Source organism: Mycteria americana, chromosome 1 (assembly GCF_035582795.1).
Source record: "Mycteria americana isolate JAX WOST 10 ecotype Jacksonville Zoo and Gardens chromosome 1, USCA_MyAme_1.0, whole genome shotgun sequence".
Lineage (NCBI taxonomy): Eukaryota > Metazoa > Chordata > Aves > Ciconiiformes > Ciconiidae > Mycteria > Mycteria americana.
Genome location: NC_134365.1, coordinates 68,201,603 through 68,226,980, shown reverse-complemented (window position 1 = coordinate 68,226,980; position 25,378 = coordinate 68,201,603). Strand labels below are relative to the sequence as shown.

The following is a 25,378-nucleotide window of genomic DNA, read 5'->3' as shown; positions in this document are numbered from 1 at the left end:
CAGTCTCAGGCCAGGCAGTGGGAGGGCGAGAGCTTGGTAATGATGGCAGTGCAGTGGGGCTTTGCTTTAGGATGAATGTGGAGGCTGCGCTGGCAGGGTGGGGAGCTGGTCACCTCCTGGTTGTGGAGGGGTGAGGCAGGAAAATGGGGTTAGAAGGAGGAAACTGGAAGGCGCAATGTGTTCCGCCTGCGTGAGTGAGTCAGGAGGTCTCCACCTCCAAGGCCTTCTTGGGTACACTGTTTCTTCTGGCCTTGGCTGTCGAGGCAGCATCACTGAAATACTTGTCCTCTACCCTCAGGTACAAGAAGTATGTTTTCCTGGATCCTCTGGCTGGAGCAGTGACCAAGACCCATGTTGCTCTGGAAACAGAGACAGAAGAGAAGCTCTTTGACGCTCCTCTCTCCATCACCAAAAGGGGACAGCTGGACCGACAGGTGAGATGCAGCTGTGGGGATGCAGCTGCTTCCCCTTCAGAGGATTGTGCTCAGCTCTCTGAGAGGAGAGAGCTTCTGTAGGGTGGAGAGCAGGTAGGAGAATGGCCCCTCATGGGGCTGCAGAATATCTCACTTATCAGAAGGACCTTGCCCGTTTCTGTGCTTGAAGTCCTGGTGTGAGCTTGATGGTGATGGGTGAAGCAAAACCCTCAAACTTGGCAGGTGATTCTCTCTGCTCAAGCCTTTGCTGAGTGGTGTGAGAAGAGTAGGGTAGTATCAATTCACCTTGCTGCTAGACCTCAGGGCTGTAGAGGAGTTTGGAGGCTCCATCGCTTGATTATCCTCCTTGTGCTAAGTCTTGAGCCTTGTGAGAAGTCTGAGGGTAAGGTGCCATGGCTGGAAGGTGCCTGGGAGGAGGTCTGATCCCCATCATTCCCGCTGGGAAGGGGCGCGTGCTGGTGCAAACAGAAGGGCCAGCCAGCCGGAGCAAAGGGTTTGTGCTTGGTGTGGGCATGAGGCAGGCAGTGCACCAGCCCAGCTGTCCCAACACGACTGACCTTGTACCCAACACCTTGTAGTGGCTGTACCTGGAGCTTTGCTGGTGCATGGTTGAATGTGTGTTTTGGGGCTAGGGAAAGGAGCCTGGGAGCCATTTGCTCATCATGTTGGACCAGAGGAGATAGCAGTGTATATAGCATACAAAACCCTTTATTCACAGCACACCTTTGGTACTCTTTTGCCTGTGTGTTAAACACAAAATCAAACCTCTGTAGCTACTTGGTTGTGCTTCTCCTGCATCTTAATCTCAGAAATGGTTCAGGCACCATTCTCTTCTGGAGGAGAAAGGACTGGCTTATGTAGGCTGCAAAAGTTGGTGCATGAAACCTTCAGAGGAGGAGAGAGTCCACTTGCAAGAAACTAGGAAGTTCCTGCACCTCTTCCTCCTCCTGCAGCCTCCCTTTTCCAAGCCTGGTCTGCAGGGGTAGCCTCTGAGCACGAAGAGCTGCCACAGGACAAGAGCACAGAGTTGTAGGGGCAGCTGATGAGTGGCCACTGTACCAAGGCACGCAAGCCCAGCTCTGACTGCCGCCCGGGCTGGTCCCTGCAGTGCCCCTGTTTGCTGCAAGGGAAAGCAAGTGCATAGTCACTGCCTTATCTTTTTGTTTTGGGTTTCTTATAGGTAGCTGAAAATTACTTCTACGTGCCAGATCTGGGCCAGGTCCCTGAGATTGATGTGCCATCCTACCTGCCAGACCTGCCTGGCATTGCTGCAGATCTCATGTACAGTGCTGATCTGGGCCCCGGCATCGCACCGTCTGCCCCTAGCAGTGCTATTCCAGAACTGCCCACTTTCAACACTGAGTCGGTGGAGCCTTTGCAACCAGGTATTTCCAATCCCTGCTCCCAGGACCCTGTGAAGGAGGAAGGCAGGGATTGCTAGAAGATGGAGACAAGGCAGAAAGTTCCTTGGTGGAGATTTCAAGATGGATGTTGGAGATACCTCTGGCTTGTGCTTGGGCCTGAGTCAAAGCTGTAACCTGCTCAAGTGGTGGCCAGACTCCAGGCCCCTCACCTCCCTCACCCTCTGCATGGCTAGGGAGGAGGGAGCACGGTGTGCAGGGACTGGCCTCGTGGCAGCCTGGCGGGATGCCCTTGGGTGAGTGGGATGCAGCTGGGGAGGGCAGAGTAGGGGAATCTCAAACTCTGCCTTGGCCCTGCCTGCTGTTAAGAGATGCTACACAGGGTGGGAGTGCTCTGCTGCAGGACTCTGATCTGTTGCTGCTGAGGCATACGAAGCTCTGAGCTGAAGCTCTCAGTGTGCTGTCCTCTGGGACACTTCAGATGCAACTTCTTTCATCTTTCAGACCTTCAAAATGCTCAGCTATTGCCGCCGCCTCCACCACCACCTCCCCCACCACCTCCTGTTATGCCAACTACTGTGCCTCCTCCGCCGCCCCTGCCCCAGCCCACAGCCCCCTCTGAGCCAGCCCGGACAGTGGGCGAGGAGAGCAGCAATGCAGTGCCTGCAGGTAAGGACATCTGGGCATCTCCACAGCTTCACCAGCAGAATCTAGCTCTGACTCCTTGGCTTCAGCCCCTGTCCTTGGTTGGTTCCCTGTGGCTTCCCAGCCTTCCAGCAGAGGAAGGAAGCTGCGGTGGGAAGTGGCTCCTGCCTGCCTGGGAGCTGCAAGCCTTCAGTTCCCCCTTGGCAGGGCTCCTGCTGGCTGTGCTGAGTGTAAGTCTGTCACTGAGAGGTGTCTGGGCTGGGCTCACAGCCCCGGGCAGAAGCTGGCATGGTATCGGAGCAGCCCTTTCCATGGGGATTTGGCTGGGCCTGTAGCTGGTGCACTGACCCACAGCTGCTGCCTGTTGTTCCTGTCCCTGCAGCTTTGGTCCAGGGAGCCCCAAAGGAGGTGGTGAACCCCTCTACTGGGCGTGCCAGTCTCCTGGAGTCCATCCGCCAGGCTGGTGGCATCGGGAAGGCCAACCTCCGCAGTGTCAAGGAGAGGAAGCTGGAGAAGAAGAAGCAGAAGGAACAAGAACAAGGTGCTGAGGCTCGGTGGCAGAACTGATCTTCTTTGCTGTCTGGCCCAGGCTGGGGAGGTGTAGGTCTGGGGGGAGATGGGCAAGCCAGGAGCACACTGAACATGCAGAGGGGAAAGGTGGTGTCTCTCCTCACAGGTGGGTGTAGGTCTCAGGTGTTTCCCATTCAGCCAAAGCTCTGTGAACTTGCTAAACCCCATGTGCCAGAAGGGCATTCACGTTCTTGATGGAGACCTGCTCTGTCTCAGGGCATATGTAAAGTTTCACGTGTGCTGCATGGGGGTAGACACACAAAGGAAACCCTGGGGCCAAGAGGGGCAGGGCTGAGCCAGTTAGGTAGCTGGAGAGGGTATTGGTGGAGCTGGTTTGGCAGAATGAGACTGCAAATGCCCAGCCCCTCTTGCCCCTCAAGAAATTCCACTCTTGGATTTCGCCAGAAGATACACTGTGGTGCCTGGTGTTTTCCTGACCTGAAACTGGACTATAGTGGGAGAGATTAGGGGCGTGATACAAGAGTAGAGGTTTGGGTTTGGTTTTTTTTCTTTAATCTGAAGGCAGTATTGCAGGAGAATGCTTTCACTGTAGTGCTAGGTTCAGACTGATACTGCTTCTTGTCTGACTTGTTTTGCTCTGTTTCAGTGAGAGCTACAGGACAAGGTGGAGATTTGATGTCAGACCTCTTCAACAAACTGGTGCTGAGGCGCAAAGGTACTGTCCTGCAGAGTGGGCTGCTCCTTCTCCCTAGGAAAGAGGGAGAGCCTTTTCTGGCCACCTCAGTTTCGTCGGCCACAGCCCTAGAAACAGGAACAGAGACATTTTCCCTGGTGCCACAGCGTGGCTGGGAGTGCCTTTACAGAGGGTGAGCAGGTGAATCTCCACCTCAAGTCCAGCTGGAGGCACTGGAGGAGGTTGTGTGTCTGAGGCAGGGGACAGGCTCTGAAAGCTACCTGTGAGGAACGGATAGCAGCTCTGGGGCAGCTGGGCCCCTTGCCCTTGGAGGCACCTAGTTGTCCTGAGGCCTTGGCAAGTACCCGGGGCATTTAGGGCCAGTGTCACCCCCTCAGGGTCTGGCACAGGGCAGAGGAGGGCATGGACTTGCTCAGGTGGAGCTTTAGTTAAATGAGCCCTTGTGCAGGGCTGTGTTGCTGTTCTGTTTGCCTGGGACACCTGGGTGCTGGTGGGAGCTGTGGTACAAGGTGTGTTTTTCCCCTCCCCTTTGCTGAGCCTCCATGTTCTCTAGTCCCCAGGTGTCACTCACTGGTGCTTTTCCTTCTCTCACAGGTATTTCAGGGAAAGGGCCGGGAGCCTCTGGAAATCCTGATGTTCCCGGAAGTCCTGCTGGTGCCTTTGCTCGTATGTCGGACTCAATACCACCCCTCCCACCCCCACAGCAGCCTGTGGGTGAGGAGGATGAGGATGACTGGGAGTCATAGATGGCATCAGTTGTGCGTCAGTGTGAATCCCAGGACTTTTGAACTAAGCACCTTTGAGAGACACCAGCCTGTGGAAGTACCTCCTGGAGGGTGGGCACTGGCATGGCAGGGGGACCCTGTCATGACTTCTTCAAGAGGAGCAGGAACAACACGAGCTAACTAACCACTGTGGAGGTTACAGCTATCCATGAGAGAGGGGTTTGTCGCTGTCTGCTATTCTCCACCCCAAATACTACATTCCAACTCAAATGCTGCTGCTACTGCTCATGCTGGCGCAATAAATCCTGCCTTAGCTGGCGGGCAGTGGGGCAGCCTATGCTCCTGATTTAAAGGGCCCTCACTCTTTCCTAATGTGACTGGTGATGACTGCAAAAGCGTATCTTGCAGGCAAACAGCCCTTGCCTCATTTGTCTCCTTGCTGCTTGCTTGCTGAAGCTCCTGTTTGCTTGGTTCTTGCTAGAAGAGAGAATGAGTGTGCGCGTCCCTTCATGGAGGTTTAACTCCTGGTGCTTCTGCACGCGATGGTTTCTTTCTCTACCTGGCTTATGGTAGTTCTTTGCCTGTTGCTGTCTGAAAATATCAATAAAGTTGAAGGAAGCAGGTCATTGAAACCTTCACCTTAGTAAAGGCAGGAAGCATGCTCAATTAAGAGTGTCTTAAGGGAAAGCCCAGCTGTCCACTCTCTGGGCTAGCCTTACAACCCAGCACCACCAGCCACAGTGCTGGAGAGCACCAGCTGTTACAAGGGGCCTCACTGGGGTTAAGGCAGAGCTTGTGCCAGATGGGGGGCTTTGCACCCACTGAAGGGGCAGGAGGCTCACAGTGGACATTTCTCAGAAGCAGCTGCTTCTTCCCCTGTGGGGCTAATTAACATACAGGGAGTGGGTACCAGCTCTGTGTCTAATTATAAGTGCTTTTTTCACTGTGAAGAGCCTTGAGAGGTAGAATCCAGCTGCTAAAACTGGCAAGGAGGCAAAACAGCTCCTGAGAAGACTTGCTCAGGATAACAGAAAGAGCTGTGGGATTACATAGCTGTCCCTGTTGTTACCGCTGCCCTCCAGCACTAACCCATGACCTAGGAAAGAAGCCCAGGAAAGTTATGCAAAAAAAAAAAAGTTTTATCATTTTCCACAGAAAGTTACTTTGAATGCAAAAACCTAGGCAGTAAAAAGAACAGAGAAATCCTGTGCTTAAGCATGATCAAAGGAGAAGTGGTGTGCTGTATTACGGCCATATCTTTATTACCCTTGAAAGAATGAACCACTGCTTGAATCTATTGACTGCTTGAAGCAAGGTAGAAAGAAGGGGGTTAGAACTGTTACCCATAGCTGCCCCATGTCTTACCCCTCTGACTGTGTAATTCTAACATCACACAAACTAATGGCCCTAGAGAGCTTCTCACAAGAATTGTAAACTATGTTTTCATTGGTCATCAAGCCCCCTGCACTTGGTGGCTGATGGGAAAAGACAGATGTATTCAGTCAAAATAATTATACCCCCCATACTTAAGTGTTTGGATTGAAAATATTTAATCAATTTAAATAAAACCGTAACAGCTGTAAACAAATAGGAGCATGCTGCTACCACCTTCACCTGCTTCAGACCTACAACATGTTTCCTTCCTGGTTACAGTGTTGAAGGCTGTCTTGCCATCATGGCGCTCAGATACCAAACAGCAAACATCCACAAAGGAGGCAGAAGGTGGAGATTCACAAACTCCTTGGTACAGAAAAGCAGGAACTTATGTTGCTTCAGGTGTTCTTCAGAGGTGCAGCTCACAGAGTTGACCTACAGCCTGTTCTCTGGTCTGCATCACAAAGCGTCTGACCTCCCTCGATGGAACTAGGAACACACACACAGAGGACAGTTTGTCCCTGACCTTACACTAAAGTGAAGGTTTAAGAAAAGTACAGATGAGTACAGTGGAAAACAGTTTTGGTAGCAGTACATAAGGTACAAGTTCTGACCTTTCTTAACTCTGCAAACGCTGATCCAAAGGCAGGTTTCACCTGGGTTCTCTCCCTGATCCACTGCGGCAGTTTGTTAAAGATGGCAGGGCGCGCGTACCTGTGGTCCAGGAGCAGGATGCTTGCAAAGTCCTTCTGATGGCGAATGGCTCTGCCTGTACAGAGTGTACAACCACATTAAAATGGCCCACTCAGGTGTTTGTTCTCAGGCAAGGAAGCTCATGTTCCCATCATCTGTACTTAAGACTGATAGGTAATGTGTCCTTTTTCCCACCCTCCTACTTCAGCGCAGTCACATTTCTTTTCCCCCAGCCTGTCCAAGGAAGGATGAATTACCTATCGACTGGTTTACTGCCTTCATGCACAGGTTTTCAATCAGCACTCTGCTAGGTGCCTGGCCAGCAGCTCTGGGCTGGAAAGGAGAAATAGGTAAGACTGAACGTGAGGCAGATGTAAATCAAACTAGGGAGTCTTAATGACAAAGTGAGGCAAATGCTTTTACCCCTGCAGCGTGAGTGGGTGGCCAAGCAGACCCCAAGCTGAGAGTAAGGAGGGGCAGAAGAAAGGTTGCAGTCAGAAAACTATCTATGGTCGAGTATTCACAAAGACCCACTTAAAGGCAGAAAACTTGTCCCCAGCTGCCCAGGAACAGCATCTCCAGTGGGCAGTGAGAAAGAACAAGTGAGACAAAAGAAGAAGTGATCCTGGCAAGCAGCTTCTACCACCCTGCCACCTCCTCTGGGGTGAATGGACCTTGCTCCCCTTGGAACAGAGTGTTCCCAGGGAGCCCCAGTGGTGTTTCCCTCCACTGAGCTTCTTCCCTGTGTTTAGGGCCAGCATGGAGAAGGCTATGCTCTCAGTACCACAACCTGGGAAACGAGAGCAAGCTCAAAGGAAAAAAAAAAAAAAAAAAATCTTTGAAGGCAGCCCTGGGACTTGTGTGCTGGGAGGAAAGTTAATACTTAAAAGCCAAAGTGAAAGAGGCAGAGGTGTAAGTGTCTCTGTTACCATTGTTTTGTCAAGCCAAGTCATTTTTTCCTGGAGCTCTGGAGATTTAATGTTGGGGTAAGGCATTCCCACCATAACCACACACCTGCAAGGGGCAAGGGAGGACAGCATTATTCTTAATGTCTCATCCTAGCGCACTTTGCCAATAGACTGATAAATTAGAGGTCACTGCACCCCTGAAAGACAGCCAACCCTGAAATCCAAAGGCGGCAATAAAGCACAGCAGTCTGACAAGCACGTTCTGAACAGAAAGCTGCAGAGGGATTCAGGGTGCCAGAACAAGGGATTATCTAGCACAGCAAGCCTAACTGCATTACTCACATGAAAAGTACTCTGGACAAGCAGGTTTTACACCACCCAGCAGACTTGGTCCCATTGGTTTCAGCATCAGCCCAAGCCACATGCTCCCCAGCATTTTCTATCTATGCAAGTACTGATGTGTCCATCCTGCTCAGAGTCACCGCACCACAAGCCCAGTGCTCACCTTCCAAGGAGCAGCTGCCTTACCTTCCCAGGTCATCGGAGAAGTTGATCCCTTCGCTCATTTTGCCTCCAACTACAGAAAGCAGCAGGGCCCCCGTCAACTGTCCCCCTGCCTGACTACAGCGCTGCAGGAGAAGGACCAGCAACTTAAACCAGAGTAGGGAAGATTTCTGTGCTTCAGAAACACTCCCACACCTGGGCTAGAGCCCTCTTTAGCAGCACTCACATACAAGGTTGGGATACCACACTCCCACCAGCCTGCCAGCTCAGCTTACCTTTATGCACTTGGCATATTCCACCAGCACCTGCTCCACCTGGTTGGCTTTCTTAGGCTCCTGAAAGATCTGTCACAGGCACAGTGCGTCAGTTGCAGCAACGGGAAGCAAACAGTTAAAAGCAAGCAAACCATTTTACTCCCATGCCATTAAACAGCACATGGAACTAAGATCAGGGAAGGGCAAATTGCCTGAAAACCCAGCACCTTTCCCCTCCGCCCTGGAAAAGCACTGCTTGCTCACTGCAGCACTTTTCAACTGGGCTCTGAAGGGAGCAGCAGCCGCTCCTGCCCCTCCAACACTCTCTTTCAGCTTTGGCAGGCTTGTCTAATTCTGCAAGAAGTTAGAAGTCATCTGAGAGCTGAAAGGCAGGAAAGCAACATGCGCCTCTTCCACCTATGAATAAACGTCCCGTGGGGTGAGGAGACCCTCCCACTGCAAGATCTTGGAGGACAGTGACAGGACCAATCAATTCAAATCACCAGTTAATTCTAAGTAATAGCTCCCCTTGCCCAGTGAATAAATTAGTTTTCTATGCAAAGCATACGCAAAGTAATATTTCTTTATGTTATTCTAGCATGCCTAATTAGTTACTGAAAGCCCCTGAAGTTAATTGAGCTGCATTTTGATAGATGCTGCACCGTGGCCTAAATCATAAGTTGTTTTCCTAGTAAACAAGAGGTGCAACACCTGTTTTTTCTGTGACAGTGAAGAACCTATAGGATGTGTTTTCTCTTGGTTAGCAAGAGGTACTATCAAATTACCAGCCAGAATCAGTCTTTCAGTAGAAAAATAACTGGCAATTACAAATATAATCCAAGACTATTTAACTTATTAAACAATAGCTATTTAATCCTCTGTTTTAAATTAATTTTCCCTGTGTAATTCATATATAATCTCAGTGTGATCTCACCACAGCCACCTCAGGAAAGACTTTAACCTTCCTCTGCTATGATATGATCTTATGTGTGGGCAGCTGAAAGTCACACTTGCTGCACTTCCACCAAATTGCTTTGCTAACACATATCCAATTTGCTGGAGACTGCAAAGGCCAAACAAGAACAAATCAGAGTTGAAAGGCAGAGCAAGCTGCGTGGTTGTGGCACAAAGCCTTGGAGGCACCAGGCAGACCACTGGCACCCTGACAGAACACGCCTGAAAGGACTATGAGTGATAGCTGTACAAACACATGGAGAAGCTGAAGCATAATGCTTCCACCACAAAACCCTACAGGCAGATCCACGTGCCATAATGCCTGTACCAAGGCTGTGGATTACCTGGGAATGTGCTCTCCTAATCCACATAGTAAGTTATTTAGCTTTTGGTAAACAGAAGTCACAGCCAGGGTACATGTAATTCTTTCACCCCCCACCCCAGCACATGATCCAAGATCCCTGCCCCACACCCTGAGACTGTTGGACTGCCTGACCTTCAATACTCAAGCTTCAAATACTTGCAAGAGTTCAAATACTTGAGAGAGTAAATTGCAAAGATTTTATATTTGCAGTGACCTCCCCATTTAATGTTTCTCATCGCTTCTTCAACAGGAGTCACCACTGCTAGTCTTTCCATTCTCCATTCTGCGTTTCCACCAGAAGAACAACACCATTTGTCCTATGAACTGCAGTCTGGGCCCATTCTGCCTGGCTCTTAGCTGTACTGGTCTGTGTTCAACAGGCACATAGCTGAGCCTGGGAAAAACAAGTTCCCTATGAGAGCTCAACCTGAACAGCCCCCCAGCCACACAGGAACAAGCTTGCTGGTTATGGAAAGTGAGGATTGTCTCCCCCCATGGCCACTACACAGACTGTGCACTTAAAGAATCTATAGCTGCATTTAATCTAATTTAGATCCCAGCTCAGTGATCAGCTGCCCGGGAAGTATCATTTATTCATTAATGGAGGGATTGGCTAGATAAACATCCGCTCTGCTCTGCTGTGCAGAGTATGAGAACAACTCAGCAAGAGAGGGCTGTAATGCATAGATAATTGTTTGATTTTTGAAACCTCCATTTAAAGTAGTAACTGCCCCTGGCTGCACAATTACCTTCTTCTTAGTTGCCAAGCGGGTGAGCAGCCCTGTCTTCTCCCAGTGTGCATACACTTGCTTCTCATATTCATAGGAGGGGAAGAAGCACACCACACCCCCTGGGACCACATTGCACAGGTTGCAAAGGATTCGACCAGTCTCATCCATCTGCAAGAGAGACAAGAGTACATTGCAGCTGACAGGAGCTCCAGCTAATGCCGCTCCAATACTGTGCTCAATCCCAGGATCACATCTCCCCTATGACATGCCTTGGGGGAAGGAAAAACGTGGGAAATATGCCAGGCCTAAGAGAGCTCTCCAGGGGAGCTGGGAATCACCAAAAAGCTCTTCACTGCTTGGCCTCTCCTCCTAATCCAGGGTTTCTGTTACTGCTGTGCAGTGGTCATTCAGGAAAGGAGGGTTTGTGTGTGTTGTTGCAGTGGATGGGACCTGTCACACTAGAACAGATGTGAAGAGTTAGCTAGCACATCTGGTGGAGATTCAGCAGGGGCAGAGCAGGTCTGGCGTTGGGTGCTTACTGGCCCCCCAAAGGAAGAAGGAAAAGTGCAGAAACATCTGCTGCTGCCCCTATGGTTTGGGCTGCGCTCTGCAGGGCTGCCATGCTCCACTGTCACTGAGCCCTTCAAACTGTGAAGCACAGCCAGAAATCTCCTTCTGATGCCCAGCATGCAAATGCAGGATCTCAGTACGGCCAAACAGGAGTTGCTAGTATTCCTCGTCTCCAACAGCCACCTCTAAGCAGGCAGCTCAAAACCCCTTTTGCTGCTCCTCTTTCCCAATTATTTGGCAACACACCTGCCCCAAATCCCATGGATTTCCCCTGCCATGGCTTTTGATCAGCCCACCTTCCAAACAGAGAGCACACTGTCCTACGAAACATAAGCACGTGAAGCAAAAAAGAGATACCAAGGAAGGGAACAAAGGAAAGACTGACCATCTGGGGCAGGTCTCTTGTCTGGTAGGTGAACTCCAGCTGCTGGTTGGAAGGACCACTGCAGAGGATTATGGGTAAAATGTTCTCTGGAGGAATCACATGTCCTGGAGACAAAAACAAGTAGCGAGAGTCAACATCACTGCTGCGTGCACAAACCCAACTCGCTGAACAGCTTTAGCTGCGTGCAGCGAGGCACACATTTGCCTAAGTCACTCGGCTGCTCCGACTTCCCTTCCCTGAGCCCCTGGGCAGAAGGCACAGCACACTGCCTGCTGATACCGGGGAAGCTCAGAGGGGAAGGGACCTAGCACCCCTTTGCTGCCATGAAAGATGCCGCGTTGCTTCGAGTGCTGACGAAACAGCACCAAAGGCCAACTGCAACACTCGGGTCCCGCAGAGACAGATTACGACCCCTCCCTGCCACCCCGGCACACTCACCGCAAGAGAACTCCACGACACGTGCAGGGTCCACACCAGCACAGGACAGCAGCTGCTCTCGGAAATCAGCCACCTGTGAACCACAAGCCAAAGAGAGTGTCCCAAAAGACACTACACCAGCAACGCTGGCACTGCTCCTTGGGCACCAGCGTCGAGGGAGAGCTGGTCGGCTCCGTCCGGTGGGTTGCTGGCACAGGGGAGACCGGCTCCCTCCGTGACGCAAACGCTCAAGGGCGTGGGCACGCTGAGCACACGAGCCAGGGCCGCAGGCTTGCTGCAGCCCGGGGCGCGCAGAAGGAGACGGGCCCTGCACGCACCCCGCCAGCCCGCCGCCCCACGAACCCGCCGCCCCACGAACCCGCCGCGCCGCCGGCGGCCGCGGAGCAGCAGCGCCCCCTGCCGGCGGCCCGGCCCGGCCCGAGGCGGTGTCGGTACCGCGGCCGCCCGCCCCCGCCAGGCCAGGCCGGGCGCCCGGGGCGGGCCTTCGAGCCGGCCCAAGCAGAAGAGGCAGCGAGAAGCGGGGGCCTCACCTCTCAGTGCCCGCGGTCCTGAGCCTTGCCATGGCCCCCCTGCACAGGGCAGGTGCCCCGCCTGGAACCACTCAGCCTCTCGGCCCAACGCACCCCAATTTCAGACCTGCCCAGGCCCAAAATCCCATTCCCAGGACCCCCAAACGCTGCACAGACCACAGCCTGGACTGCCACCACATCCTCTCTCCAAGCTGCAGTCTGAAAGGTTCAAAGTTGGAACGGTGGCCTTCCAAAAAGGAGGTCCTGCACTTCACACCCTCCCTCCCTCCCTTGTCACGACAAGGGCAGAGAGGAAATTTCAGGACATTCATGTCCAGGAACAGGATAAACGTAACTAACTGACACACTCCGCTGCACCTGTGCAACACAAACACACTGTCTCTTAGGCACTACAGCAATAGGAGAAGGGTGATAAGCTGCCTGCCACCATACCAAGACTGAAGTCTTGATTTTTCTGAAAGATCCCCTATGGGATGGTCCCTGTGGGATCCCTGTCCCTTTAGAAGGTCAGATGGTTTTACAAGGTCCTCTGACTGCTACCCATGCTAGTTCCAACCGACTATGAGCTCAGCCTCAGCCTCTATCATCTTGAAGGGCAAGAAAGGCTGACAAGGGCAATCCTGCCCTCGCACCTACAACTTTTTGCATAAACAGGCAGCGTGATGCCTCATGCAGGGAAACTGTACCGGGGAGATAAAAGGGTAAGTAGGAAAGGTCTTTTCCCACACACACCATGGGAAGTGAGAAGAGCAGCACATCCCAGTGGGGCGAAGCTGCTATCTTTCCACGCCTGCTTGCAGGCAGCACCAGAGAGCTCCTGAGAGCCCAGCATAGCATCCTTATTCCCTCACCGGCTGCATGGTGCCCCCAGCAATGATTACAGCACGGCATTCTTCCACCACCTTGGCAAAGTGGACAGCTGGATTCAGCAAGAGGAATTTGAGGCTGCTCTGACCAACTGTGCCTGGGAAAAGGAGAGAGACATCATCAGGAACTAGCTGTGACACACACTCAGGGATAGAAGAGATTCTCCCTCCTGTCCTGGGCACTCTGGCAGGTCCCCACCTCTCAAAACAAGGACTTGCTGCTATTCAACACTGCCAGGGGCAGCAGCAGGTAATGCCAACCTGGAAGTTACCTGCTGCTTCCTAATCTTCCTGGAGCTGTGGATGAGGTGCAATAAATCACAAGACAAAAATCGACATCCAAAGTGGGAGAAGAGCTCTGCAAACCCTGGCCCTGATGCCCTTGGTTAAAAATTCCTTCGGGTTCATGAGAGTCCTCACACAGACCGAACCTGCCAGCCTGCATCACGGACAGCACCGATATGTTCCAGCAGGGCTGCAGGCTCTACCCAGGCTCAGGATCTCTTCCCTCACTGCCAGTGAAGTGCCCTGCTTGCAAGTCATGCCACCTCTCCCCAGCTCGCCCTTTCCAGTACCTTGCCTGTTGAGAATGACTCGGCCATCTTGGTTTGCATTCGTGAGGGCTGAGAGAAATCCTTCAATCTGCATCAGCGGAGAGGCAGTTCGGAGCTGGTCGTTCTCAGCCTCCACAGGAGGACTCTGGAGGGTACCTGCTGGCCAGAAGAGAAAAGGAGAGGCAGGCAACTTAGGCCACATTTCTGAAGACAGGGACTAAGCACAAAATATAGATGGGTCCTTTCTACAGGAACATGATACCTGTCTAACATATGCAGGCAGAGAACAAAGACCCAATAAAGGAGAGAACCCAAATTCTGTCTCATTGCCAGGAAAAAAAAGAAGGATCTGGCTTTTGTAGCTGGCACCACTAAACAGAGCTACCCATGGTAGCTCAGGTCCCAGAGCCCAGAGCCAGCAGGTCACAGCAGGGCAAAGCTTGAGTGCATGCAGTGTAAACATGGAATCGCATCACTCAGCTTGGAAGGGACCTCAGGAGATCTTCCAATCATATGTATAGTTGCCTAGGTCATCTAGTCACATATATTAAAAAAAACCTGTGCAGGACAGCTTCTGCAGTCTATCGCTCTTCAAATCTGCCTCTCCCCTTTCCTCACGCAGATAGATGCAGGTTCCACATCCTCACTTTGTCTGCAGATGCACAAGTGGAGGATGTCTGAACTCACCCTCTTTATCAGATCCCTGCTGGAGGGTCAGAAGAAAGTTCTGCAAACCAGCCAACTTCTGGTTCTCCTTGTTGGTCTTCACAGCTGTGGCAGGGCCTCCGTATCGCTCCACAAACCCAAAAAGCTGCCAAGCAAAAGCCAGTAAGACTAAGACTACCAACAGCAGGAAACGGACAAGATAAAAACAGGTTTGCTGGACTGCCACAGATAAAAGTTCCTTGGTAGGTGTTCACAAACCAGCCCAATCAGAATCTATCAGCCCAGAGCTCGCATTACTTTCCTTCACTCATTGAATCAAAACCAAAACAACCCTCTGATGCTTGTTCCCCCAGTGCAGTGCAGCCTACCAGGCTGGCGAGCTTGAGGCCAAGCAGCACAGAATTAGCACCCCCGGAATACTGTGGTACACCATGTTGTATGCTTCTTTGCCGTACAAGCAAAAGGTAACCCGCCCATACAGTGCTTTTTGCAGGAACCACTTTGTTTGCAGGGCAGGGTGGAGAAGACGGGCTCCCACCCTAGCTGCTGCATCTTCCACTTCAAAGTCAATGTGTGAAACAGCATTTGAACGCTGTTGACCATAAAGTCACAGGGGCAGTACCTTCCTACTGATGAGGCTCTTCTCGCAGTAACGCTGAACCTGTTGGAGGAAGGCAGAAAAATGAACTAGCATTCAGCATCCTTTCTCCCATCCTGCTGCCCTTGATCCCTGTCCAGCAGGGATATCACTTGCTGTTCTTGCCGTGCTCTTGGGGAGGGGTGCACAGTTCTTCATCAGTGTTGCCTCCCAGACAACAGTTAATTACAAAGGCATTGCTTCCAGAGTGGAAACACACAGTGTTAAAGTGCTGTGTTTGGAGGTTCAAGGGATGGGTTAGGTTACTGGAGTAGTATAATTTCTTCACCCTCAACCCTTACAGTTTAGCTTTGCCTACAGACAGCCTCTGCACTCGTACATGTTTAATTGCTGGCTTCCCTCTACCCCAAGACCACCTATCCAGCTTTAATGCACTGTTATCCAGACAGCAGCAGAAAAGATCTATACATTGGGGAGAATCTAGAAAGCAGATTCTGCCATGTGGACCTTGGCTATACTTCCAGCTCTCACACAAGCTTCCTGATAACCTTGAACAAGTCACCACCACCTGTGCCCTAGCAGACGACAACATTTGCATTACCTTGAAGAGGTTGATATTGTCAATCTGGCTCTGAAATAGAAAGTCATTGATGGATTTTAGCACTGTCCCTGAAAGAAAGGGGGGGTGGAAGGAGAATAAAAATTATTAGCTGCTGGGCCTGCAGCCCCTCACTGCCCACCCCCACGTCCCTGACTGATGGCTGCAGTCTTCATTCCAGTCTTACCTGTTTGGGAAACTGCCTGACAGCTAGGATTTTGGTTCACATTACCTGTAAAACATGAAACCGATTCAAGGAAGGCTTACAATGGGTCTGTCTTAAAATTAAGCAAGAGACTAACAACTGAGCCGAAAGGGACACCGCACCAGGACAAAACCCAAGAAATAACTATACATCTGCAAAATGTAGCTATACAGACAAAACATCAGCTCCTGCTCAGTTTTAATTTCCCCTGTAGGGTACCCCTACATTGTAGCACAAGTGTGCTGCTGCATCCTAAGAAACACCACCTACATTCCTTCTGTAGCAGGAGGCAGCAGGTAGGGTGGGTGCATACAAATGCTCACACACTACGTAGTTGTCATGCTGCAAAGATGAAGGGACAGGGACTGCAATTCATCCCTCACCCCTCCTCAATGCAGCAGCGGGGAGCTGGGAGGTGCATAGGCTGGCAGGCGTTTGGGAAGAGGGGAAAACCTGAGGACAGCTCCACGCCCAGACCCCGAAAGCCAGAACAGGATTAACTACTGCCACTCATTGCGTTTTATGTCCTAGCGTTTAACGTCCTAGTGTTTAGCACCCACCTCACATCTCACTTTTGCAGCCTCAATCATGAAGCTGTACACAGGCTGCATTTTCTAATGAAAGCACTTAACTGAGTGTGGGGAAGAGAAGACTGGCAGGAACAGGGTGGGAAGAGAAGTATACATTTGAGAGAAGGGCAGAGAGCACCACCAGGCCCCCGCCCCAAAGAGCTGCATTTCCCCTGGGCAAGGACAAAGTTCTTTATGAACTTATGACAGGCTGTCCTCAAAGTCCACTGAGGTCTCGCAAACAGATTGTTAGAGGAAAGGAGCCCTGCAAATGCCGTGCATTTAAAAATCACAGCAAAACAATATTCTTTCACAAAGGAAAGGCACCACTGAAGAAAGATTCATTCTGTAGAGGCACGCCTGACACAGGTAGAGGCTGTGCCACCGGATGACCCAGGAGATTTATTCTGTGCAGCTCTTGTGCTTTCCTGATCACTGTCACACATCTGCTGTATTCCTCACTTAGCACCCTACCTCATCCCCACTCAAATCAGGTATGAAAACCACACAGAAGGAGAGGGAAACTGCCTCTACCAATTTATGATGTCATCTGCTGCTCCTCAGCTAATCAAACAAAGAGAGAGGTTCAGGCAGACACCAGTTGACATCCCTGTATTACAAAACAGCCTGAGAAATAAAATTACTGGTATCTGAACCTATACATGAGCAACACCTCTGCACAGATTCTGCAGAGGGGGAAGGGAGACAGTGCCCTGAGGAAGCAGAAACTAGCTCAGAGTCTATCAGCATCCCTGGAGAAAGAATAGGTTTGCTTACCTCCCAGCACGACCACAAACCGCTCCAGCAAATACAGGATCTGTTTAATGTACATCAAGTTCTTTGCCTTCAAACGTTTCCTATGAAAAATGAGACAGGTATTAGGCCCCAAAACATCTTCAGGGACTGACTCACAGCAGCTGAGCTGCAGAGACAAGCACCTGAACTCCCCTTCATTTTGGGGAGACAGGAATCAAGAATGATTTCTCCCAGGCTCACTCTCCCTGTGACAGGGCATAGAGCCCTGGACATCCCGCCCAAGGTCAGCCCAGAGCACTCACTCATGCACCCCACGCCGTTCCTACCATCACCTTTCTCCTCACACATTAATTACAGTTTGTTTATTACAATGGCAGTGACGTCTCAAGTCCCTGTTGCAATGAAGCTCCACAAATTCAAAGTTATTAGCATTGAGCACAATAATCAACCACTGCAGGGATGACAAGATGCAAGATTTGGCCAGAGCCAAAAACCACATATAGCTTCCTTCTCCTCAGAGCTTACTGCCTCTGCCATAATGCCAGTCAGCACATGAAAGACTAAGGTCCAGGAGAGACATGAAAGACTGAATCTTTTGAAACTCTGCATCACAAAGCAGGAGCGATTAGAGAGAGATAGTAAGAAAGGAACTGAGAGTATAAGGGAAAGCCAGAATCCTCAGGGTATCCCCCTTCTCACTGCTTAATACCAGCCCCAGGAGTCTGACTTAGACGGATTCTAGACAGTGATAATGAAGCAAGTGGCTTTTCATCTGCAGAAGTATTAATGCAAATAACTTCCCACTGGGGAAAAGCAAGAAAGACCCTGTAGACATGAAACAAGCCATGGTATCCATGCTGCCTGCCACTGGTGTGCTGTTTTCCTCTGAGACCCTCACCTGTATCGCTCCATGTACTGCAACAGCTGGGAGTGGGCACAGCACAGCTACACGAATAAAAAAAAGGAGCTGTTATTACGAAGGAGTCAAGAAAGGGCGCTCTGCTGGATGCAGAACTCACTCACGATTACGAGGCCAGGCTATGACTCACCTGAGAGCCACTGACCTCCGCACTATGGATACAGGTGATGGTGTCTATGAGGTTGTGGGCCTCATCAATGATTACGATCTGGTCCTTCAGCTTGATCCCAGCAGCGCTCCTGGTAGGTTCATGCAAGAGCATCTGATAGGGCAGCACCACCAGCTACAGGAGAAGCACACACTGCCCTGATTCTAGCTCTCATCCTTACAAACTTAGGGCACTCCCCAACCACTCATTAAAGACCCATATCAGATGGCCTCACAGAATTCAGTCAAGTTAATTACTCTTATTATGGGAAAGGTAGGAAGAGAGACAGGAGCACATGCCTGAGAGGGGCACTGGGATGTAAGCTAAAGAGAAGTGATTGTGCTACAACTGCATATCGGCTCAGGTTACCTTCCAAATCTCCTTCGAAGCACTGAAAGCACATCTTCTGATAGAGAACCAAGCAAGGAAGAAGAGTGGTGGCAAGAGCTAAGATTACACCCATGCGCCTGTCAGTATTGCCTCAGAGTTATTGAGCCTTTCAAGTATTTCCGAATGCTGAGACATACTCACAGCCTCCCTATTAACTACAAATGGGTATTCTTCTTTTCCTTTCCTTTCTCAGCAAAACTAGAGCTGACAGAAACACAGCCTGTTTACAAACTCCCACAATATTAAGTAACAGTACTGGAGGGAGCAGGCAATTGGTTTATTCTGAGAGGCCCTGGCATTAATTCCGCTAAAAGTGTGTACACCTTACCTGAGCAGCAGGAATGGCGTATCGACTCCCATAATATGGGCAGGCTTTGGCCTCCCTTCCCAAAGCCACCAACTGCTCAATATCCTTCACTTCCACTAGAACTTCATCGCAGAGAAACTGCATTTGCTCATAGGAATAAAATGGGCATACGGTGCGACTCACACGTCTCTTCTTCCCTTCCATCTCTTCATCACTCTTCTTTTCTAACAGCAGAAATCGAAAGAAACCTATGAGCAACACATAGCCTAAAACAACCACTTTGCAGAACCTCCTGGATTTCAAAGCAGGCTTTGTCATGTGTATTTTTAACCTATCATCTATTTAAAAATTATTCAGCAGTAACATTTCCATCTCCACAGCAGACACTACTCTTGCCAGTTAGATTTAGCCATGTAACATCTTCCAACATTTCTAGTACTGAGTTACAAAGATGAGTACCCCCCTGTTGCGGGAGTTCTGACCAACTTAAGGCACTCAGAAAATACATACAGATCTCAGCATCCTAGCCTGGAGGACAAGGAAAGTAAAAGCACTAAGGATCTCTAGCTCTGCTCCTCCAACCTGCCATTTTCAAGCTCCTCCCCCCCCTAGAACTGATTAGCAGAGCACACCGTCTCCAGACTCTCATACCGGCTTTACCAGCGATTGCTTTTCCAGGCTGGAAGTGTTCCTACCATGTTTGTTCTTTTGCATCTCCATGCAGCGATCGTTGATGAGCTGGAGAGCCCCCAAGCATCGCACCTCCTCATTCACACACAGGTTCTTGGACATGCAAAGAGAGGAAGTGGTAGGGGGTCATTAAGCACTGAGTGCCCCCTGTGCTCCCTTTGCTGTAAAATAAAACATTTATTTAAAGCAATCTCAGGCCAGATTCTGAAATGGAAAAGTTTATCGATCAGGCATTGTGCATACTAACTGCTACAAATACGCTCAAAACCCATAAAAACTTAGCAAGGAGAAAAAAAAAAAAAAAAAACATGAAAAGGTGCACTGAGATGGCTCACCGCTACATAACAGCTTCTAAAAAATGTTGCCAGAAGTAACACTAAGAGGAACGCCTTTCCAGTGACTCAGACACCTGTAATATTCCACATCAGAAGAGGTAAAACAGATTTTTTGCATTTACATCAAAGGGTAAATGGCCAAAACACAGCTCACAGGAAAATGTACACCACACAGATCTGTGTCACCACTCCTGACTGCTTTAGTTTCTCAATGGGAGATTCAGTCAATCCTCGAGATGCCTTCCGAGGCATCACATCCACACACCTCCTTGCCAAGTCTCTCATATTAAGTTAACACGCACTCTGGGTCCCTTGTGAACAATAGCACATACCTGCCTGGATCCCAACGAGACCAGACGTGTGTCTTTGCCAAAAGGACTTTTTTGCACCTCACGCACAAACTGAGACAGCTGGGAGTGAGTGCGGCTGCAGTAGTAAATCTACAATGAGGAAGAACAAAGGGAAGACAAGAAGAACATGGAAGCCAATCCCCTACCTACAACCAATCCTGCAAGGCAACAGCCAAGCACCTTGACAAGGTTAATCTTGCTCAAGCCTTCAAAAACACAAGGGAAGGCACATGTCCGAGTGTCACCTTACAATTGTTGAGGCCATCAGCCTTATCTTTGCTTTCTCCTATGCATTTGCCTTTGTTTCCATTTAATTTTCCACGGTCCCTATAATAGCAGGGACTCACCATTGGAGAGTAACAAAAAAGTGTTTCTTGCAGTGTGCTTTTACAGCAAGCCACAGCAAAAATTCAGCAGTGTTAGCAGAGCAGGCTGCTTAGGCAGCCAGTGTAGTCCAGAAGGACATGAGCAGAGCAGAACTGGTTGCTATTATCAACAAACTTGGCAGTTCTTGGATGCTAGTTCCTAAAGCCTTCTGTACCGCATGACTCTGGGAAGCATGCAAGGAAGCCATAATTCTGCTCACTCCTACACTGTTCTATGAGGTGGCACTATTTACTTTCCTCATGTCACCTTAGTCACATGCTCCTCTTCCAAATCATCATCATCTTCTTCCAGCCTAAGAAAAGAGAAAGCTCAAACAGTTTTCTTTCAGCAGATCACTGACAGTTAGAATCAAATGATGCTCTACTACAAGAGAGAGGTCTCCAGAGAGATGGTTATGTCATCTCGAGAAGAGCCTCAGATCTTAACTCAGGAGGTAAAAGAAAAATTTACTTTTTAAGAATAGTGTAAGTGTGCACAATCAAGTCAAGCCTTGCTCTTTAAAAGAAAAATGTTTGTAGGGCTGTGTCTTTAGCAACTTCAAGAATTTTTTTTTTCTTTTAAATCTGGGGCTTCTAAGCCCCGGGCATAAGCTAATCAAGTGCTATGCTATTCTTTGGTGAGCTTATTTATTTATTTTTGTAAAACTTTCCCTTTAGAGACAATTTACCACCCTCAAGCTATTGCATAAAGAAAAGCTTCAGGAAGATATTTAGCTGCCAGAGAGTTCCTCAAAGGCAACAGCAGTTTAATGTTTCATAAACTACATATAAATGAAGTAGTTAAGTGTTTTGCAACTTTTAAGGCAGGAGGATCTGTCTAGATACTAATTAGTAAATTTGTATTTTAAATGTATTTGACTTTTCATGCTGAAGTATGGCTTCTGGCTTTTTGCATAAAGCAAATGTACAAGAGAGAAAAGTGTGCATGAGGTTTTCATGCTGAAGCTCGGTCTTTAAAAATGTGAACGTGTCTCCCTTTAGAGTATCAAAAGATGCCAGTGTTAATCTGCAGGACTGACAGCTTCCTCTGATGCCCTGAGTTCCACTTTGATTTTCTAATGCAAGGAACTTGATCTCAAGTCATTCACTCAGCATCCAGAAACATTCTTTGGGAAACCAGGCATGGATAAAGGCAGGACATTGCCACACATTTTAAGAAAGATGGACTTTCTCAGAAAACACTTCAGGTCACTCTGATCAGTCTAACAAAAGCTTAAAAAAACAACATAAAACAGAACAAAATAAAATCCCCCAAAACCACCAAACCAACCAATTAAGCAAACAAACCCTCAGAACAACCACTACTTTACATGGCTTGAATGGGGGAGAAACTCCTGATCGGCACAATCACAGGTGAAATCTCTTTAATCAAGGCAAGCCAAAAATGATACAGAAAGTATTTCCTTGGCATGGATCCCCCTCAGTCGCTGCCCTTACCCAGATACCACTTTCTTTTCTTCATCACTCTCATATTCAGCAAGAATCAGCTCCTCCTCGTTGTGATCCAGCTGCTCTAGAACATCCACTCCAGCTCCCTCTGAAAGAACCTCCTTGCTGAGCTGAAGAAGGCGCTTTGTCTCATCCGTCTCAGATCTCTGAAAGGCACACATGATCACATTATTTCTCATACAGAAAGAGAGGTAGCACACACGTTACCTGTAACACAGGGGATGGCTTGCTGATTAAACCCCCGCAGGACAAACAAATGCACCAAGGGTGTCTGAAGCTGTTCAGCCCCACAGAACGCAGCTGTTACCAACAACCAAAGACTTGCCTACGCAGACATATATGAAGGGGAAAACATAAAGAACCTTCTATGCAAAAGGCCCACTGAACTAATAGATCCTGAAATGACAATATCCATGTAATCCAGTATTAGTTGCTTAAAGTGGCCCATAAAAGATGTCTGCCTGAGAAAAATGGTATGTAAATAAACCCAAACAAACAAACACATAAGGACATAATTAAACACTCTGTCCACACTTAACTCAAAGTTAGGATAAACTCAGCACCTGTTTTAGAACGCAGAGCACAAGACTTCTCTTGCTGTTTTTCCTCCAGTTATGTGGTTCTTATTCTAACACAGGCCTACCCCTCTAAAAAATTCCATTAAACTGTTGAAGAATAGTTTTCTGATTAACTTTGTGCTCTGATAAAGAAAAGTTTATTTTTTCAATCTGAAAACAGTATCTTCTAACTTCAATGACCGTTCTTTTACCACAGCATTACAAAGAAATGCAGTTAGTGAGGCTACAGAAGAGATGAATCAGTTGCTTTTCCAAATCTCTATAATACTTCTCGCATTTGTTTTCTTGCTTTTTATCATGCTTCTCATTTCACATGCTCTTCATCCTCTTTTAAGAGACAAAAGTTCTTTGTTCCACTTGTTTTTTATTTGCCATTCACCTCTGAACCTTTGCTATTTCTGCCATATCCTTTCGACAGGAGTTGACCAAAACATAACACAGCACTTGAGATGGAGCACACTAGAAACTAATAGCCTGGCAGCCTAACAAGGCTGCCTGTTTGGGGACCTGAAAGTGGGTATTTCTGAGAAGTTTGACTCATGCCATCAAAAAGCTCTTACAGTCAAGAATACTGAAGCCAGCTCACCCATCTAAATGGCAGGAAAATATATCTGTAAAGTTTTTATATGTAGAAAAGAGACATTTTCTGAACAATACAATCATATTTGCTATGAAAGTAAACAAATACAATCATTCCCTAGCGGGGGCAAAGTACAACCAAAGCCTGACCCAGCTTTTTTGGAGGGGTCTTCTTCATGATCTTAAATGATCTTCTTCATGATCTTAAATTTAATCACAGTTCTACATGTTTTATTCCAGAAGTAGAGTGTTCACACATGCTGATAAAACAGAGAGCTTTCCAAAAAAAATAATCCAAGTATTAAAGACTTTAAAACAAAAGCAGAGGGCCAGAAGGCCGTCAGAACACACGCCCTTTCTATCCACACACAAGCATCATCACAGGAAGTTCTCTATGCACAAGTTGTTTTTCATATCTGTACTTTAAAAAGAAAGTCTAACCAAAAATTTTGGATGGCCAATTTCAGCTACCTAATACGAAGAGCTCCCCAAACAGACGGGCTGGAAAATTCAGAGTGAAGTTGCAGATGTAAGCAAGTATGAAGAACACTCATGGTAAGCAAGTATGAAGAATGCTCAAGGTAACCAAAACAGAAAGTTCTAATCTCTGTGGGACAACTCACCTTTCTCTTTGCTGCATATTTTAACTGCACATTATGGCGAATTTTCTCAAGACGATCTTCTCGCTTTTTCCTCCTGATCTGCTCTTCCTAAAATAAAGGGAGAGCGAAGGAAGGATGAAGCGCATTTAGTCCTAAACTCTGGGTATAATTGCTTTCCTATTCCCTGGATATCGAAAAAAATTAACTCTGAAACAAAATTGTCAGTACACAGTCCCTCTCTCCTGGGGCGCACGCCCCTTATATGTTACCATGTTCAGAGTAATATAGTTTCCTATCTTATGCAACCTGCACGGCAATGCCTCATCCCTCGTAACTGAAACAAACTCCTGTGAAAGACAAAGACCACCATCACAGTTTGCCTCACTTGTTTTTCCAGTCATCACCCAGGCTATCAGCCTTTCCGATCCTCACACCTCGTTATTTTACCCATCCTCTACATATGAGCATTTCTAACCTTTAGCCTGTCCACCACGTCCCGCTCTTGTTTCTTCTGCACAAATGCCGTAACCCAGTCGGGTTCCCCAGTGGTGTCTTTGCTGTCGGGGCGTCCTGGCTCAGCTGAAGCCAGCTCCTTCTTCCCCTCCTGCCCACTGTCCTCAAGTGCCAGAAGCCGCGCCTCCTCCTGCTGCTTCTTCTCCTCGAAGTCCCGGAGCCAGGAGAGGGCCCCGCAGATGAGACTCAGCGATTTTCCCTGCCGTAGAAAATGAACCAGATGAGGCTCCCGTGGCTGGAGCACTGCTGTCACCGGCGCCCACACAGCGCTGCCCCTCCACAGGGACGACCCACTGGGTGACAGCCCCTTCCCTGCGGGATCAGGCCCAGACCTGGCCCCCTTCCCCGGGTACCACCGTCCCCCCCCGTCCCCCCCCAGAGGGGACCTCCGTCCTCCTCCGGGGTGACGGCCCCCTGCCGCCGCCCCAGCCTCCCGGGCCCCGGCTGCCGCCGTCCCGCCGCACTGCCTCACCGTGCCCGTGGGGCTCTCGAAGATCCCGACCCGGCCGGCCTCCAGCGCGCTGTACAGCGCCGCCATGAACCGCTCCTGGATGAGGTAGGGCGTGTAGGGGAACGGGAACCGGCCGCCCACCGGGCCCGGCGCCGCCCCGCCCGCCGCCTGCGGGCACACGGACCCCGCGCCCGCCGCCGCCCCGCTTTCCATCCCGCGCGCCGCCGCCGCCCCGCTTCGAACCGAGCGCCGGAGACGCCCCGCCCCCTTCCCGTGACGCCCCGGTGACGGCCGGCGCGCGGCGGAAGGCCCGCGCCTCTCGGGGGCCGGCGGGAGCTGACCTGCCGGGCCGGGCCGGGCCGGGCCGCACCGCACCGCACCGCACCGGGCGCGGTGCTTTTCCCCCGGCAGGGACGGCGGGAGTGCGGAGCCGCCCAGCCGCAGCCTCGCCGCGCCGCTCCCGCGGGCCGAGCGTGCCCCCAGGGCCCCGGCCTTTCGCCGGGCCCTGGCTCCTCCTACGTGACACCTGAAAAACTGGGGCTGTTCTGAGCTTGCAGCCCTAAAGCTGGTTCCTTGAACCGCGTTTCCCTAGAAGAGTCGCAGTGCCGCCGCCGATGGCGTCCCGTGCCTTTCCCTAGACGCTTCCCGCTCTTCAGCTGCTGCCCCCGAAGCCCCAGAGCCGCGCACGGCCGGGCGGAGGGCCGCCGGCCCGGCGGTGGACGCCGGCATGCCCGCTCGTCAGCCATACTTCATACTTGCTCACGTACTCTTCGT

At 49.9% G+C, this 25,378-nt stretch overlaps 2 protein-coding genes across 9 annotated transcripts in view; one reads left to right on the top strand and one right to left on the bottom strand.

Moving 5' to 3' along the window:
• WASHC1 (WASH complex subunit 1) overlaps positions 1–5,016 on the top strand; it is a 45,214-nt gene extending 40,198 nt beyond the window's left edge. For all 7 annotated transcript variants that reach the window (XM_075504116.1, XM_075504128.1, XM_075504102.1 and 4 more), the window contains 6 exons: positions 299–434; positions 1,615–1,819; positions 2,300–2,464; positions 2,823–2,981; positions 3,618–3,686; positions 4,260–5,016. In XM_075504116.1, the coding sequence (XP_075360231.1) occupies positions 299–434; positions 1,615–1,819; positions 2,300–2,464; positions 2,823–2,981; positions 3,618–3,686; positions 4,260–4,411 (886 nt within the window). In that variant the 3' untranslated portion in view covers positions 4,412–5,016. The remainder of the gene's footprint in view (positions 1–298; positions 435–1,614; positions 1,820–2,299; positions 2,465–2,822; positions 2,982–3,617; positions 3,687–4,259) is intronic.
• Positions 5,017–5,574: 558 nt separating this feature from the next.
• DDX11 (DEAD/H-box helicase 11) lies at positions 5,575–24,802 on the bottom strand. Of its 2 annotated transcripts, none has more exons than XM_075504048.1 (26): positions 24,626–24,802; positions 24,116–24,352; positions 23,662–23,748; positions 21,870–22,027; positions 20,680–20,725; positions 20,029–20,136; positions 19,367–19,454; positions 18,693–18,895; positions 17,957–18,109; positions 17,806–17,852; positions 16,929–17,008; positions 15,565–15,609; positions 15,381–15,448; positions 14,804–14,842; positions 14,203–14,326; positions 13,537–13,674; positions 12,947–13,059; positions 11,566–11,638; positions 11,128–11,231; positions 10,191–10,340; positions 8,145–8,213; positions 7,894–7,994; positions 7,387–7,471; positions 6,715–6,790; positions 6,379–6,533; positions 5,575–6,253 (listed from the first exon to the last, which is right to left on the bottom strand). In XM_075504048.1, the coding sequence occupies exons 1-26, from the start codon at positions 24,689–24,691 to the stop codon at positions 6,224–6,226; spliced, it is 2,643 nt and encodes an 880-aa protein (XP_075360163.1). In that variant the 5' UTR covers positions 24,692–24,802; the 3' UTR covers positions 5,575–6,223. The 2 variants fall into 2 exon arrangements, with proteins under 2 accessions (XP_075360163.1, XP_075360171.1); XM_075504056.1 differs by having other exon boundaries at positions 5,577–6,253; positions 13,537–13,671.
• Between the last annotated feature and the right edge of the window lie 576 nt (positions 24,803–25,378).